Source organism: Drepanopeziza brunnea, assembly GCF_022702325.1.
Source record: "Drepanopeziza brunnea f. sp. 'multigermtubi' strain 214-2 chromosome Unknown ctg10, whole genome shotgun sequence".
Lineage (NCBI taxonomy): Eukaryota > Fungi > Ascomycota > Leotiomycetes > Helotiales > Drepanopezizaceae > Drepanopeziza > Drepanopeziza brunnea.
The window spans coordinates 282,557-300,371 of NW_027094073.1; the positions used below are offsets into that span (position 1 = coordinate 282,557).

The 17,815-nt window shown below is 50.6% G+C and overlaps 4 protein-coding genes across 5 annotated transcripts; 1 reads left to right on the forward strand and 3 right to left on the reverse strand.

Annotated features, from left to right (window-relative positions):
• Positions 1–2,324: 2,324 nt before the first annotated feature.
• Positions 2,325–3,134, forward strand: L3040_005927 (uncharacterized protein; the record flags this gene model as incomplete). Its single annotated transcript, XM_007297657.1, has 2 exons — positions 2,325–2,492; positions 2,676–3,134. The coding sequence occupies 2 exons, from the start codon at positions 2,325–2,327 to the stop codon at positions 3,132–3,134; spliced, it is 627 nt and encodes a 208-aa protein (XP_007297719.1).
• A 398-nt stretch (positions 3,135–3,532) lies between these two features.
• L3040_005928 (uncharacterized protein) lies at positions 3,533–5,400 on the reverse strand (the record flags this gene model as incomplete). Its single annotated transcript, XM_007297656.1, has 2 exons — positions 3,533–4,989; positions 5,076–5,400. The coding sequence occupies 2 exons, from the start codon at positions 5,398–5,400 to the stop codon at positions 3,533–3,535; spliced, it is 1,782 nt and encodes a 593-aa protein (XP_007297718.1).
• Positions 5,401–7,340: 1,940 nt separating this feature from the next.
• L3040_005929 (uncharacterized protein) lies at positions 7,341–9,110 on the reverse strand (the record flags this gene model as incomplete). Its single annotated transcript, XM_007297655.2, has 2 exons — positions 7,341–8,516; positions 8,604–9,110. 2 exons carry the CDS (start codon positions 9,108–9,110, stop codon positions 7,341–7,343), a joined length of 1,683 nt encoding a protein of 560 aa, XP_007297717.2.
• A 4,506-nt stretch (positions 9,111–13,616) lies between these two features.
• On the reverse strand, positions 13,617–15,919 carry L3040_005930 (uncharacterized protein; the record flags this gene model as incomplete). 2 transcript variants are annotated; one of them, XM_066155818.1, is made up of 4 exons in its annotated part: positions 13,617–14,388; positions 14,457–14,566; positions 14,617–14,669; positions 14,764–15,919. In XM_066155818.1, 4 exons carry the CDS (start codon positions 15,917–15,919, stop codon positions 13,617–13,619), a joined length of 2,091 nt encoding a protein of 696 aa, XP_066011236.1. The 2 variants fall into 2 exon arrangements, with proteins under 2 accessions (XP_066011236.1, XP_066011235.1); XM_066155817.1 differs by having other exon boundaries at positions 14,621–15,919.
• Positions 15,920–17,815: the final 1,896 nt, after the last annotated feature.

The following is a 17,815-nucleotide window of genomic DNA, read 5'->3' on the forward strand; positions in this document are numbered from 1 at the left end:
TATAAATAAATGTCGAAAGTACAATTTCGTGAGAGATCTTACCAGGGCTGAAACCAATCAACTTACGTAGTATAAGGATTCAGCTTTGAAAAGCATCTTTGAGCCAGTATTTGGTCTATACAGTGGAGTTGACAGGGCTTTGAGCCATTGAGAAACCACCGCTCTATGATTTATGGGCCGAAACTGGGTCCGACATTTATTCATGGGGGGGGAGAGTATTGTAGCCAGCTACCAATCGGTACGCTACGTAGTGTGGAAGAAAGACGAGGAAGGAAAGAACCAAACTATAATCCAGGCGGGCCGAATGGACACGCGATGCAACCGATTTTTTTTCAGCTTGATTGAGATCTAACAATATAACATATATATATATATATATATATATATATATATATACTACCGGTAGGTTATACAGTTAATGTTTTCACGGCATATACTTACGTACCACGTAATTATTTTCGCTCACGTTAAGCAAAGGACCCCTAAAGTTGCGACGTCAAGTCCCACTATTAACTATCAAAATACCACTACCTACCGGTACCTACGTACTACGAACAGTAATTGGTACGGAGACGCTCCAGCCCGGCCACAAGCCAAAACTTGCGGCCCTATTCTCGACGGGGTAAGTTTGCGGACTTCGTGTAGAGAGAGAGAGCATTACGTAACGCCGCCTCGCTTTCGCACGTCTACCGGTACTTGTACGAGATACCGGTACCGGTACCAACACTGTTAGAATCATACAGTACCGTACCGTACTTACGAGAAAGATATGGAATAATAGTCAGTGCACTGACTTTGTGACCTGCGGGCTCTCGGTCACAGTCAGGACAAGCAAGTGTCCCAGGTCAAGCAAGTGTCCCATTTCAATTATTTCAACTTGTATTAGAAATAACTTAATAACGAATAAAGCTATGATATTAAAAATTTGATACTTTTAAAGAGCTCGATTCCGCCGATTAATGCATTTAATTTTTATCAATATAGCTCTTTTTATTATCAAGTAATTCAACTTGCAAATCGTAAAAAAAAAATGTTTTTGATTCTTTATAGAAAAGAATCGAAAATTGCGATTTGTATTAAGAATAAGTCAATAACAAAAAAAGATACAATAATAAAAATTAGATATACGAATCGAGATAAGTGAATTATACTTTACTTACTAAACATATTATATATTTTTTATTATTAAAATAAGTAAAATAATATTTATTACGCAAAATCACAATTGTAACAGCGAAAAAAGCTCGGACAATTTAGCGAAAATTCAAGAACATCAACTTTTCGATTATATTTGTAACTTAAATAAAATAAAAATTATAAAAGTTATAATAAGAAAAACAAATAGTACGAGTCCGCTTGACTAAGAGTTTTTTAAATATCAAATTTTTATATTGAAACTCAATTCAAAAGACGATTAATATTCGAAAATATAAAATTTTTAATACGAAATATTTGATTTTCAATCAAATTCAATCGATAATCAAACATTATTTATTCTATTAATTATTAAATTGTTAGTAAAAAGATTCTATACTTGGTTAGACTTTTAAAGATCTCGATTACGCCGATCTATGCATCTAGTTTTGAATATTATAACAATATTTGTTGCTAAGTTATTTCAATATAAGTTGAAATAATTGAAATGGGACACTTGCTTGACCTGGGACACTTGCTTGTCCTGACTGTGACCGAGAGCCCGCAGGTCACAAAGTCAGTGCACTGACTATTACCTACCGGTACGGGTACGGGTACGGTTCGAGGCTGTAGGCTGGCCGCAAGCTTAAACTCTACCCCGGAGCTTTGCGGAGGGGGTAGATTTTCCGGACTTGGCGTGGTGGTACTCTGGGTACGCAGGTGGTCTTCTGAAGTACTTTCGGATGCAAGCGAGTGCGTCTCTTTGGCACTCTGGGAATTCCTGATGGGAGCCTTCGGTGGTGCAAAAAGCAGAGCTGCCATGCACATTGCAGCTTCCCGTACCGGTATTGTAACCCTACACCGCACGACCCGCTCTGGAGTGCGATGGAGGCAGCTAAAGTAGTAAGTAGTAAGTAACTGTCTTTCGACCATTTAGTAGTAATTGATATTACGAGGAGGGCCTGGTCTGTGCACGCTTGGCAGGTACCGTAGAAGCTACCTACCCCGGAGTCAGAACATCAGATTAATTATGTAATACACGAGTCAGAAGACGGCTGCTTTTAGCCCCCCAAACCGCGTCGCAGTCTGTTGACATCGCCGCCGCACCGCACGTCCACTCAGCATCAGCGCCGCACCGAGCCGTCACGACAGAACCCACCGTCCACACGACGAGACGACACCCCGCCACGATGTCCACCCAGACCCAAACCCAATCCCAGTCCCAATCCCTCACCTCCCTCAGCGCATCCGTCTCCTCCCTCCGAAGCTCCCTCTCCCTCCTCGACTCCTCCATCGCCATCCTCGACGCCGGCATCGCAGACTTCCCCCGCCTCAAGAAGATCCTATCCAGTACACGCGTACGTCCGCCTTCTCCTTCCCCTCCCCTATATCCCTTATGCCCCCCCCCCCTCATCTACATAAAAACAAAACCAAAAACCAAAAAACAAAAACAGAACCACCAAAGCTGTCTGTCTGTCTGTCTGTCTGTCTGTCTGTCTGTCTATCTGTCCGCCTAACTAACAATCCACCCCAAACCTCAGCACTTCGAGCTCACCCCCTCGAGCACCCTCACCGCCGCCCAATCCTCGCTCGCCTCGGAGCTGGCGCCAGCCATCGCGACGCTGCTCGCGCGCGCAGACGGCTACGTTGCGAAGCTGGCTCGGAAGAAGGACTCGGTGGTCGCTCGGTCGGAGCTTTTGGAGGGGCGGCTGGAGGGCGCGCGGGGGTTTGGTAGTGGTAGCGGTGGTGGTGCTGGTGCTGGGAAGGGCCTAGGAGGAAACGCTGGGAAAGGGGCATCTGGAGGGAGGGAATTTGGTGCTGGTGGTAGGGGGTTGGCAGGAGCAGGACGGCAGGAGGCAAAGGCGAGGGAGGCGAGGTTGAAGGCGCTGAAGGCTAAGAAGGAACGGCTTGGGTATGCGGTTGAGCGGTTGCAGTTGCAGAGTCAGCAGCGGCAGAGGCAGTTGAGGATGAGTGTTGGCGCGGGCTTGCAGGAGAGATGAGAAGACAAGATAAGAAAAGGGACAGGGGATAAATAGGGATTCGGATGTTTGCATGTTTGGACCCGGGTATGCATGGTGCAGGGCTACATCGATCAAATGGATGATGGTAGTGGATGGATGAGACAGAGGAAGCTTGCTTGCTTGCTTGTGTACGAATTTACGAAGCTGTGGACGAACTATATACCGGTGATAGCGTGGGAGCGAGGAGTAAAGAAAGAGACGAGCGAGTGGCCGCGAGGGGGGGGTATCAGTCCATTCCATTCGTCTTTTCCATGCACACACTCGCTATACTATGCAAGAAACCCGCGAGAAACGCAGATGCCAACGCAGGATCTACCTCTCTCTACCCTTACTCCGTACATGGTACAAGAACCCACTGTCCCGACTCGCCCTCCAGATCAAACCTTCAATTCTCTTCCCAGGCTATCGCCCCTCACGACCTCCGGCCTCGCCTGCACCACTTTCTGGTCGTCAATCACCAACTCGTCGAGCCCACGGCTCGTCCCGGTGAACTCGTCGAACCCCTTGAACCCCTCCTCGACACTCCACTTCCGCCCCTTCTCCCCCTTGATCAGCGCCTCACACGCATTTCCCAGCACCAACAGTCCCGGCGGCCTGGACCCCTCCTCCTCAATCGCGGCGCCTACAAACTCCAGCGTCGTCCGAATGACGCGCTGGTCAGGACAACTCGCCCGTTCGATGACCGCGCACGGCGTGCTCTTTGGCCACACCCGCCTCGTCTCGTCCACGCTTCCACCCTCGAGCACCAGCTTCGCATCAAGGCTGTCGTGCGACGTCAGATCTGCAACCAGCGCGTCGATGCGGTGCAACGCCATTAGGAAGACCACCGTCCTCGTCTCCACGAACTCGGGCGGCACACTCGGTTTCCCCTTCCGTCCCGTGCCCGTGCAGATCAACACTTGGTCACTCACCGCCCTCTGCGTCGCCGGTATGTGCGAGAACAGCGGCGCACTCAATGCACTCGTAATCCCGGGTAGCACGGAAATGCGATCCCCATAACCTTCCTTCCGGAAGTACTCGAACTCCTCGCCGCCGCGGCCGTAAACGTACGGATCACCTTGCTTCAATCGCAACACTATCTTTCCGGCTTGCAAGCCTGCGAGACCGAGCGAGAGCAGTTCTTCTTGCGCGCGCTCGGCATTGCCTGGGAACTTGCGCGCGATGTGTACGGGTGTTCGCCGTGGGATGAGATCCAGCACGCCAGACGGGACGAGTTTATCAGCGAGTATTACGTCCGCGGACAGGATGGCTTTATGCGTCGCGCGCGTGAGGAGGTCAGGATGTCCCGGTCCACTGCCAGCGAGTATGATCCTCCCCTTCTTCTGCACACGGTCCAGATGCGTCGGCTCGAGAGGCGCCGAAGTGGAAGGATCGGCTGCATAAGCCTGCAACACCAAATCGACATCCTCGTCCGAGATGTTCGCCAGCCGGCTCAGCGACCAGTACTCGCAGATCTGAGAGAGCCACCTCATGCGCCGGCTCTTCTGCGCATCCAGATCCGCCTCCGTGACCAGCTTGTTGAAGGCTGCCGTCTGGTCTGTGCTCTCTTCCTCTTCAGGCGACGGCAGCGAGTGGGAAAGGAAGTCTTCCTCTTGTATGCGTTTCCGGATCGTGCCCAGGCGGGCGCAAGCTGGACCGAGATTCGGAGGCAGGGAAGACGCAATCTCGCGACGAATTCGTGAAGAGAGCTTGCACCCGCGGCCGTTGGTCGTGACGCCGATCTGGAGGGGGCCCGAGGTGTACGTGCTGAGGAGGGAGAAGGTACAGAGCTGGGGGGCATCGGCAACGTTGACGGGGACGCGGTGCCTTCTGCAGAGTTGGGAGATGTGCGCACCTAGGAAGTACCAATCTCGTCAGCCCTATCCCAGTGCCGGAAGAAAGGAAATCGGTAGAGAACACGACCAAAAATCCAAAACGTACTCATCCCGTCCCTCGCCCCGAGCGTAACAAACACGGCATCCACCACGCCGCCCACCTCCTCCCTGCCCAAGCGCAAGACATCCCCATCCTCAAAGTCCTTCCGCAGCCACTTCACCTCGCCGCTATCCACCCGCTTCTGCAGCGCGTAGTGCAGCTCGCTGGACCCGGGGGCGATCAGCAGGGGACACGCGCCCGCGGCGAGGGATTGCGCGCACCGGGAGGCGGCGAGGGGGTTGCTGCCTATGATGAGGTGGGTGTGTGCTGTTGAGGGGATGGAGATGAGGAGGGAGGTGGCAGGGGAGGAGGTTGAATGTGCCATGGGCATGGAGTAGGTGTCTTTGTTGATCGATTTCCCTCGAGAGAATTATATGCGTGTTTGGTTTGTTGGCTTCGGGATAGATGGATAGGTGGATGGGTTGAGTGGCGATGCGATGCGTGCGATGCGATGCGCCAGGTGCGTCTGTCCGTTCATCTACTATCCGTAAGGCGAACAAACAAATAGTAAATAGGTCCGTAGAGTAGAATAGTATTCCACCACCGTCGAGAGCTGATTGCCGATTCGTTCTCTCTCTCTCTCTCTCTCTCTCTCTCTCTCTCTCTGTCAACCTTCAATTGAAGAAGTAGACAGACAATACCGTGCGTGCGTGCGTGCGTACGAAGTGCAGATAGATAGATCGATACCTACCCACCCACCTACTACCTACCTAGATTCCTAAATTCCTCTTCCGTAGACAAATGAGAAATAATACCGTTCGTGAACGAATGCACGCACGCATGCATGCATGGTGGGTGGTGGAGCATCCTTTTTCCCGATACTATACTGTACCTACCTACTGCACCGATAAGTAGTAGTAAGAAGCGAGTCGCTGCTTCGGGGCTGCATGGAATGGGAATGACGCCTTATCACGCGAGTCAGGTCGGAGGAGGGGATTAGGTAATTTGGTGAGGTGAGGTAAGGTAAGGTACCAAGCTGAGGTAAGCTAAGGTAAGCTAAGCTGCTACTACCGAGGTCCAACGAAAAGACGCGGCCGAGTTTTGTGGGTTGGTTGGTTGGTGAGGCCGATTGATTGATTAGTCAGCAGCAGATGGAAAAGCTTTGTTTTTGTCTTGGTCTCTGTCTTGGTCTTTCTTGTCTTGTCTTGTCTTGTCTTGTCTTCGTCTTTGTCTCTGTTTCTTTCTCTGAAGGCGCAGAAAAAATGAAAAAATGAAAAAATGAAAAAATGAAAAAATGAAAAAATGAAAAAATGAAAAAATGAAAAAATGAAAAAATGAAAAAATGAAAAAATGAAAAAATGAAAAAATGAAAAAATGAAAAAATGAAAAAATGAAAAAATGAAAAAATGAAAAAACGATCGATCAAATAATCGATGAAATAACTCCCGTCCCTCTGCTCCAGTAACCAATTAAGTACCTACCTAATATGCAGAACTACTATACCATACCCACCTCCGTACCCAGCCATGCCTCCGTCTCCACCCAAGCTACAGACAGACAGACAGACAGACAGACAGACAGTTTACCTACGTAGTATCAGCGCCCTTTAACCCCGCCTCCCACCTACCTACCTACCCACCAACCCATCCACCCATATACCCACCCACCCATATACCCACCAGTACCAGTACCACCCCCCCCATCTCGAAGAGCTTCCCACGGTACGCATATACCATACCACACCACACCACACCACACCATCCCTTCCCCCACAACCCATACCATACCATACCATACCGTACCGCCCGGTCTCTACCTAAGCTTCATCCATCCAATCAAATCAAACAAATCAGTGGAATCGCCTTCGTGACATTTAGTGCGCCAGCGCTATTAATTACCGCTACGGGAGGCCATGTCGGTACCTACTTACTTACCTACTTACCTACTTACCTACCTGGTGGTAGTGGTGATCGATGGGGAGGGAGGAAAGGGTGGTTGGTGTTTGAGACTTGGTATACGAGACGAGAGTGGAGATTGGAGAACTTGAGATGGGTATTGACATGTCTTAGTACCGGTATAATCAGGGTGCAAGGAGGCCCCACCTGAGCGAGCCGACGTACCGGTACGTAGGTGCCAACGGGGAACGCGTGACCTGGCTGCTCGCATTGCTGCTACTGAGCTGCTGGCTGGACGGACGGATGGATCACGATATATGCACGATATATGTCAAAAATAAAAGAGCAATTTCATCTATAACTATAAACGCCGCACACAGCTACGTCATGTGATCTACCCAATCGATGCGTATACCTATCCGTCCTCTCCGTGCCCTCATAGCGGCTCCAGCGATCCTCGCCCGCTAATCTTCACCGCCTCAAACTGGCGCACAAAGTTCTCGGCGCCCTCGACCTTGGCCAGGTCCTTGCCGTCGACCCAGTTCCCGTGGATCTGGACCTTGAGCGGCACCGGGCAGCGCACGATGGCCACGGGCTTCTCAAACTCGCGCGTGTCGATGACGACCAGGTCGCAGCACCTCTCGAGCGGCCGCTGCACCATGGCGATGACCCAGCCGTCGCCCTCCTCGGCCGTCTCGGAGCGCGGCACGAAGACGGGCTCCTGCACGTTGGAGCTGTCGCCGGCGTAGAAGAAGCGCGTGCTGCCGGTGCGGTGGTCGTGCATGGCCAGGGAGTTGAGGCCCTGGTAGATGTTCTTGCCGCTGTCGGAGCGGTCCGGCAGGAAGGCGTCGATGAAGAAGATGTTGCTCTTCTTCGTCATGAAGCGCTCGTCCATGCGCGGGAACTCGGACGGGAAGTCGAGGATGACGAGCGGGTCCGGGATCGAGCTGCCCGTGGCCGCGCTCGGGTCCAGCTCCCAGCGCACGTAGTCGGCCTTGGAGTCCGGCGACGGCATGCGCCCGTCGTCCGGCGGGAAGAAGGGGAACGCGTTGTCGTGCACCCGCGACGTCTCGAGGTAGATCTTGCCCGTGGCCGCGTCCTCCCACGCGCAGCCCGTGTGGATCGCCATGCAGTTCTTCCACTGGTAATAGCGCGTCTCGCCCGGCTGCCACCCCGGTGGGAGCGGCGTGCTCTTGCGCCGCGGGATCACGATGAAGGTGACCGGGAGGTTGTAGTTCCACGCCCAGTGCTGCTTCTTGGCCTTCAGGCGCTCCATGTTGGTCTCGAAGGGCCAGAGCACCAGCACCAGCCAGTTCTCCGTGATGACGCAGTCGTGGATGGCCGCGACCCACGGCGAGTGGAGCCAGAGCTCTTCGGTCTTGACCCCGTTCTTGTCGAGCGTGTAGCTGACGATGTCGGTCGTCGCGAGCCCCTTCGCTTCGTAGCCGAAGACGACGAGCTCCTCGTTGAAGGGGTCGATTTTGGGATGGGCCGTGAACGTCTTGCTCTTGACCTGGTCTCCGAAAGGATCGTAGGAGAGCGTATCAAGCGTGTGCGGGTCGCACGCGTACGGGAGACCGCCCTCCTTCAGCCCTAGCAATTTATTGGCCCACTAGCGAGAGAGAGCCATCTTCAATCAGCACACGGCTTTCTCGGGCGGAGGTGGATGAGGTGAGGCAGGCTGTCGGCTATCACTTACAAAAACAAGGTTGGTGTTGGCCGTCGAGTCCACCGCGGCACGCACACATGGATGGTGGGTGAAGGGGTTCCGGTAGAGGCCAAAGAGAGCCTTTTTGGCGTTCCGCTCGAGCTTGTATCGCTCCGTCTCGATGTACCGCAGCTTCATATCGACCGTGCCGTTGTGAAACCTGAACGCGGAGATGGTACCGTCCCCATCGAGGGGCACATTGCCCTCGACGGGTGGCACGAAGGGATCGCACATGACTCTGTAGAAGGTCCCGTCAATCTCTTTGGGAACGGAGCCGTAGACGACGAGATCGGAGAGCTCGCCTTCGACTCGGCATGGCAAGTCCGACCCGGCGAGGTCTTTGGCTACGGGCCAGGAAGGCTGCAGGCCATAGAGGTATGCCTGGGCGGCCGGGACCTTGGGAGGCGGGGAGCTATCTTCGGTAGCGGCCGGTTTTGATAGTGGCACGTCAGGCGGGGGAATGTGCTCGGAAGCCGTTGAGGAGGAGTTGATCGTCATTGTGGCCGTTTTTGTGTTCTTGTTGTTGTCGTTTTCGTCTTTGCTGTGGTTGTGGTGGTTGTGGTGGTTGTTTTTGCTGTGGTTCTTTTCGTAGTGCCTGCCGACTCGTTATTCTGGTATGGAGAATGAGGAATATGGAAAGAGACACAGAGACAGAGATGTCGACATCGAAACGAGATTCGAAACGGAGAGCTAGCTTTAAGTATGGGCTGCCGTCGAGAGCTTGACTCGCTAAGGCCGTACGATTGACTTACTACGTACTTCGGGCCAGGTACTGTACCTGTCATTCCGTCTCATCCTACCCCACATCCATCCCGGGACGTTCCCCACTCTTCTGTTCTACAGTACTTCTACGCGGTAGAATATAGTTCGGGACGAGTAGTAGAAGGTTGTTCGTTGTACGTAGTCGTAGTCGTAGTCGTAGTAAGTCGTAGTGAGTCGTAGTACTACTATAGTAGTAGTGCTATAGAAGTATTATAGTACTAGTCCTTGCCGGATCCACACAACAGCATAAATCAGAGTGGCCGAGGAATGGACCCGCCAATGACAAGCGGTTGCTAATCAGCTTAACACTGCCCACGATGCCATTCGCCTCCACCTACGAACTGTGCGCGTGGGCCTGACTAAGGAGAGTGGGGAGAGATAGCCTTTGGACCCCTTTCCCGATGACGAACATCCCTGCTGGTGCGGGGTGCAGGAACTCCCAGCGTCCTGTACAGTACTGTACTGGACCGTTTACCCACCGGCGACCCTCCATGTGGGAGTTTCCCGCCGCTAGGGGGGCCGGAGTTCGCAGGACGCCCAAAGGCTCCTCCTCTGTCGCCTCGTCGAGTTGGGGCATCCCTTCCTGCCTTCTGGGGCGCGGTTGGGCTTCTGGTGGAAAGGACAGGGAAGTGTGGGCGGAAGGGGGAGGGGCAAATACAGTCAGGGGATATGGTTTTCTGCTACGGACTCGGCATGCAGAGTGATGACAGTACTGGATTGGATGGGATGGGATTGGATGGGATTGGGAAGGATAAGATACAGTACTGTAGGATTAAACGTAAACTACTAGTACTTCGACTAGTACTACTTCGCCCTGGGCCTAGGTAGGTATTCTTTTTTGCTTAATTCACACTACGATTTAATGTCCTAGTAGCTTGAGCTTTATCCGTAAAGCGTAATATTAGCGCTTTATCCGTCGCAGGCGGGGTAGTCGGGCTAGTCGAGCTAGTCGAGCTAGTCGGGCTAGTCGGGCTAGTCGGGCTACTACGTAAACGGCTCGTATCGTTACCTGATAGCTGGACATGTTCTACGACAACTACAATTTTGATTAATAAAACAATTACTCATGGATTCATAAAAGAATTAATCAATCGAAGACGGCAATTGCTTGCATAATTCTCCACTTGCAAATCACCAATTTCGCCATAATCCACTTGATAGGCAATCGTCTTATTAAGCACTAAGACCATGACTCAGCCGCAGCATACGCCACGACAAGGCTGGATTGGATTGGCTTGGATTGGATCGGAGTGAAAGCACCTCACAGCTGGCTTATCTGCTGTGCTTAATCTAGTTGTACTTTAGATTTGACATAAGGAGCTGTGTTGAAGTTTATCCGCAAAGTATAATGCTATCTATTACTTAGCGCTTTATCCGTACCTGGTAGTCAGCGGGGTAGACGAACTAGGTAGGTAGCTCGTATCGCTAGGTACAACGTACTACGTACTACGCAGATGCTCATCCGTCCTATACAACAATCAGATAACTCAAGACAACACCTCGCTCGTACGATCACAAGAAAAGGAAAAAGAAGAAAAAGCAAACCCCGAAGATCACGAGATCAACTTCAACACCGTTTGTTGGATTGAGCAACCAGCTAGTGAGTCGCCAATGCCCGTCAGCCGCGAAACCCGTCCAGCGGATTAGATTAGATTGCATCGGATTGGATAGGATAGGATAGCATAGGATAGGACAGGATAGGATAGGATAAGATAGGATTGCAACTAGTAGTAGCTACTACGTACCTTCTACTTTACTACTAGCAAGTTCCTCATTTTAGACTTCTGCTACTGCACGCGCACGGTGTGGAAGACTGACAGAATCGAACCAGTTTCATCTTGTCGGGACCGTAAGTCTGCCGGTCGATCGATCATCGCGACTGTGGGCGTGAGGTCTCAGGCCAGGCGGGGCTCTTACTATACGTAGTAGGTATACTCCGTGATCGATGCCAGCGTACCGGTATGTACCTTACTCCACTAGGTATCGTGGTCCGGATGACAGTACTGTACAATACAGTCCAGTACTCTGTATGTAATAGCCGTGCGCTAATAAGGCAAGCGGTCGGCTGCTCTCCATCACCCATTCCACTGCGTGCATTATACCGACTTTCAAAACACACCGACTTTCAAAACTGGGTCAACTCCTGCCTTCGCTACTGAGATCTGTCAAGGGAAAGTGAAGCAAGCTGCTCTTGATACTACGTAGCACCGCCGCAATTGCCAATTTGCACATACAGCTTTCACACATTCAATTTCCTTACACCACGCCGTAAGCGCTCTGCTTTCACATCACCACCATCATCACTCCTACCCGTGGATCGATATCCTGCCTCCTAATCGCAATCTGTTTTCTTTCTTCTTTCTTTCTTCTTTCGCTCTTACAGTAAGTAATAGCTTTAAATAGCTTTAAACACAATCTCCTCCCTCCCCTAAAAGAAGGCGCGCAAGTTGCAACCAAGCTGTGCATTACAAAGCCTCAACTCACTAGCTAAAGCAAAGCAAGCCTCAGCACCGACATCTCCAATAACGACATCTCCAATAACAAAACCGACATCGAAAACGCATCAAAAGATGCTACCGTCTCATAGCAAAAAGCCATGGAAACCAAGAGCGGAAAACCCACCCCCCCCCCCCCCCCGCTTTGCTGATATCACTTCTTCTTCTTCGTATACTCAATCTATTTACCTACTACTACGGTATCTGCAAGCAACTCGTACGGCCAACCAGCCAGCCAGCCAGCCAGCCAGCCAGCTTATTTCACCTTTACCGCCGAGAGACTCTTTTTTTCCGTCGGTTTAGTAAAATATGCACTACTACTACTACTAGTAGTACTACCTACCTATGCAGACGCGATCTCGATCAATGCTTTAACCTTCCGAGCGATTATCTAATCATATAACCAAGCGAGAAGAAGAGACGATTTACGTAGATACTACGTATTACAGCGGAGCGGAGCGGTACGCTACAAAGAGAAACGACTTCTTTTTTTTTTTGCAAACCGAATTTCCCGTGAGAGTGCAGTGCAAGGCAAAGCAAGGCAAGACAAGGCAAAGCAAGGCAAGGTAAGGCAAGCGAAAGAAAGATCTGCCCTGTTATTTTATTTTATCACTACCATCGCCGAAGCTACCTAGGTAACCGGTACTGCTCCTCTCTCTCCGAAGTTCGACCATCCTCATCCTCTCGCGCGCGACCGCTGCTCCGGGACCGGTAGCATGCTGCCCGCGAATTTTGGCTCTACGTAGTACGTACGTAGTACATGCATCGTTGCATCGTTGCCGTTAAGGAATATCAAGAGATCGTACTACTGTACTACCTAAGTTAAACCAAAAAAAAAGAAAAAAAATTATAAGTGGAAAGAAGATTAATCGCCGAGCGTATCTACGGTAGGCTAGACTAGATCGTAGTAGCGGGATATATACTACGTGCTACGTACTACGTACTACTACTACTACTAGGTACGTACGTACGTAGTAGTACAGTATGCAAGAGCAAGGTTTTAAGCGAAAACTACTACTATTATTAATTCGGATTGGGTTCGGAGCCAAAGTAAATCTAAATTGCATGCGTTTATACTACGTACGTAGTAGCTATGAAACATATTTTGGCGTGGATGATGAAGTGGTAAACATTTGATGTGGTAAGCGTTGCTCGCGATTTTGATATTCCGAGCCAATTCGATTTGAAAGTCGGTGTAAAAGTCGGTGTAACGCACGCGATGGAACGGATGACTAAGAGCAGCCCGACAGCTTGCTTTACAGTATCGGCGCACGGTTAATATTTCCCGCCTCTAGAAATCTTGGCCGCCACCCACTACTTTCCCGAATTCCCGGCCCGGCATTGCCCCCCCGTTTCAGTTGTGCCGAGAAAGGTTAATGTTTTGCTGCTATCTGTGCGGACGTACACAGCGGCTAAGTATTATTTATGCCATGTCAGCAGGACCTGACGTATGGGACACACACACTTTGGTACTTGATTGAGCAGCATCGCTAAACATGCTTTTGCTCTTTCGTAGGCGTGGTGAAATCCTTCCTGCCTTACTCATCAGGTTAAGTGTTGAGCTGGACCGACACCCCCCCCCTATTGCACCCATCTATACTTTGGACATGATAGTATAATACTTAACCGCTGTTACCTCCTCCGTATGCTCTGATCTGAGGGCCGGGTGACACTGACAGGAACCGGAGAAAGGACCTCGGGGTTTCCGGGCAAGGCAAATGTCCGAGCATCCGAGAGCCCACCTTACTCAGATTTCCAGGTTCTCCATCAGATCCAACAGGTTGGCCACCTGCTCCATGCTCGTCTCGTCCAGCTCCCGCAGCGGCACAATCGTCGCCTGGGCGGACTCAAGCCGCAGCTGGCGATACTCGTCGCGTCGGAGCTGGAGCAGGCCCAGGGCGAACCGTCGGTACTCGTCGGCGTGTTCGAAGAAGCCTTTCGGTCTGGCGCCATCATTGTCGTTGTTGCTGTTGCTGTTGCATTTGCGTGCGGGCCGGTCGGATCGCAGGGACCAGAACTGTGACCACTTTTGTAGCACGTCGCGGATGTGCGTCTCGTACGCCGGCACCTGGAAGAGGGAACAGTGTTGTTGGAACATCCACACGATGATCCCTAGACGCAGCGCCAACGCAAAAGGTCGTATGTCAGTGCATGTGAACTCCTTGATGATACCTTTGGACATGAGGTTTTTTGGGGGATGGGGTGGGGAAAAGCTAAAAGCAAACACACCGCTGAGGATCGCGAACAGATTGAGACTGTCGAGGCCCATAAACATCGAGTAGGCTTTGTCGGTCATGCTGTTCATCCGGAAGGTCTCAACGGCCTCTATCAAGGTGGTATGCGCGTAGTTGGAAGTACGGCAACTCTCTAGATGTCGATAGCAATCTTCTGCAGTCTCGGCCTCGAAGCACGCTGGCGGAGAGACGAGGCGGCAAGGAAAGGTTTGGAGGGGGGTTTTCGTAGTCGAGTTGTTGAAAATGACGAACGAGCTGTCGACGAGAAAGATGTACATGCAAGTCCTAGCCAGGTTTAGTACGGAGCCTCAAACAGCTATATATATATGTGTGTGTGTGGGCTTGTCGCTCACCTATTCAGTTCTTCTGTGGCGACATATCGATTCCAATTAAAGTCACTGAGCAGATTACGCTCGTTATAGATCTCTTGGCTCAATTTGGGAAAGCCAAAACTTCGAACAGACTGTGCCTTCGTTAGCTGTATTCAACTGGTGTCATAAGGAGCCGGCGAACCGACATCGACGAGCATGTAGAAGTTGGAACGTCGCACTCGGGTTCTCGCTTCACTGTCACCCCCCCAGTGTTGTAGACAACATGCTAATAATGCAGCTTGAAGTGCAGTTGGCTTGTCGACCTTATTCAGAGATATTCCTGCCATACAACGATTCTGATGCTTCAGCAGCTCCTGAAAGACGATCTGTTCCCCAGCCCCAAAGTAGCGCTCCGCGAGCTCCCCGTCAGTAATTTCTGGCGATACCGCAGCGCCCAGCAGGACCATGATCAGGAGCAGCGAGACGGATGTGGTCAATGGATCAAACGTCGGACGGTGGATGATCATGCAGTGATGAGACCAGTTCTTCCAGAAAGAGGCCAGGAGGCGGTGGATGTTGGGAGGGCTGAAGAACCGCAAACACTCGCGGTCTTCCGGGGACATCTTTGTAACGGTGACTCTTGGGGTCGTGGGCGCCATCTCAGGTAGGCGCAACTGTTGAAATCTCATGAGGATCTCCCGAGACCTCGGGAACATTGGGTCCGTGATCCAGTCTGCGATGTCAAAGCCATCGGTAAAGTTGCTGGGGTTGGGAATGATAGAAGTGAAGGATGAGTAGCTGGTTGGGTCCATATATCCAAGATCCAATGGACCAACCGGCCAGGAAATATGTTCAAGAGCTTCGGGGCGACTACCAAAGAGAGCTCCGAGTAATGCAGGATCACCAGGAATGTACGCATCACATAAATTTTGCAGCTCGGTGGATTCCGAGATACATTCGTTGTTGTCCGAGCTGATGTAGGTAAATGCGTACAAGGTTGATTTGCCCTTTGATGAGGCGAAGTTTCGTAGGAATGGCAGCGCGTTCTTGGGCTTGGGTCGGGCAAGCGACCAAGCTTCAGGATGATTTTCGGCCTTCGATGAAGAGCTGTCATGCGACATTCCCGTCACCAACCAGCTATTTTGTTGTAGATCGAGACAATTCGGATCCATGGGTAACATTTGCATTGCGTCGTACGTGATTCCTTCGTGAAAGTCATTGAGGGTCGTGGTATTTTGACCACTTGGGCCAGGAAGAGCGTCTTGTAAGCCCGGTAGGGTCGAAGGCGTCGAAGCGACCTCATCCGGAGCCAAGACGCCTTGTTGACGACGGCACTCCACGTCCTCCGCTTTTCCGTCTCGAGACTCCGCGGCCACAGCTTTGGATCGTGTATAAGTGCAGGCCGCTCTTCTACTGTCGCATGCAGAGCATGGCTGTTTCTCATCACATGATCTCTTCCTCCTGGCACAAGAATCACACGCCTTGGCTTTCCTCCCCTGCCGCATTGCTGAGGGTATTGGGGCTCTAGCTAAGATGCGGGCGCTACACCTCTGGTAGTGTATCCGGCGAACATCACTCCTACTGAAAGAGCGCTTGCAATAGGCGCAAATGAAAGTCATGGCGAGAGGGTTGTGCACAAGGTTGGGCCCGGGAGATAGAGCGCAAGTCGAAAGTATCTTCTTTCCAACATCCGGATTCGGTGCCAGGTATGGTTCGCTCTGCTCAGCATAGTATGCTCAGCATAACCAAAGGGGTCAGCTACACGACTAGGGGGTACAGTCGGAAGTGTGTGTATGTGTGTGTATATAAATGGGGCTGGGCGTCGAGGTTGAGGTTGAGGATGAGGTTGAGATTGAGGTTGATCCTGAAGCCATGAACAAGACCAGACCAGACCCCGCATCCATCTTGGCTCGCGATCAGACGGCCAAGCAAGGCACTGCCAAGAGGCGCTCTTCATACAGTACGTACGGAGTGTATATACGGACTGTATATACGGACTGTATATACAGACTGTATACACGGGCTGTATATACGGAATGTGTTGGTAACATCAGTTATACCAAAACGAGACCTCGGTGCAGCTGTCCACGTACCAACAGAGATACATACGAAAGGAAAATGTCCAGGTCTATCGTGAGGCTCCGTGCACCCTCAGCCTGTTGATCGTTTCATCCCCTTACTCCCTACCATTCATTACAGAACAGTATGATATGCTTGGATTTTCTACTTTTTATTCCAATCAATGAACACCTTCGAAAATTCCATTCGCTCTGCTTGCGATTCCAGGCATGGAGCCCACAGATCCAGACGATCTTGCTCGACTACACTCGTTGGGATGAGCATTTGCAGGAGGGAGTCGCTGTCGTCCATCCACGAGAAGCGCCGCGGTTGCGTTTCAGGCTTTTTGGCTATCAAAAACTGAACAAAAATCTTCCACATTGTCATGCGCGTGTTCCGCGCCCCATACGTGTTGCGGGATAAAGACTTTGCCGATAGATTTCATCTTCCATTCTCTTGCTTTCATAGCACAATACCAACCCCCTTCTTCTCTTTCTTCTTTTCTCTCGCCTATATAGCGAGAAGCAGGGTCGTGTCCTGTTTATTTGAATGGGTAGCTCCGCTGAATAAATGAGTAAACGATTTGTATAAGTCAAACTCGTTGATATAGAAGCCTTGTCCAAATTGATCATCGGTCCAAGGTTCCTTCACATATAGCTTGTTTTTTTTTTTAATTGATGCGATCAGCACCTGCCTATAGTTCGCGTAATTAGTCTAAGACTTATGCTATATAAATCAAGTGAGTGGAAATTACTGGGCAAACTCTTGCATAGCCGATAGCATTTCTACTCCACCAAAGTCCGTGAGTTTTAATAAAGAAAAAGCTTAAAGCGAGCAGAATCGCGAAGAGAGATTTCGATTGTAGCATTGTGCTGATTTGTGCGAGTCTTCTTTTTTTTAATGATGCGCGAGCTGATGAAAGGGGAATAAGCTTGCAAAGAAAAGAAAGCTGATGAGTTGAATTTAGAGCAAGTGGAAGAAAAAAAGGAAATATATATCTCTTTTTTGAAAATAAGATTCGATGTTTCTCCGTCGGCTCTAAATAATCGTGCTTTGTTGTTGTTGCATTTATTAACGTTGGGCGGATATCCAAGACGCAATGCTTGGACCTTAGAACCTCTTCTAAAGTACGGCGACGTGCTGAGTAAAAGAATTATATACAAATTACTATCTAATCGAGAGTAAAACCACGTTAAGGGAAAGCTTTCTTTTAAATAGCATACACTTTATAAAACCCTTAAAAGCAACTCATAGTAATATGCGCCGAGTTTTCTCTCGTCAATTGTCTAATACGTATGGCCTTAAGAGCGGTCTCGATCCTTATAAATACAAGCATCGTTCTC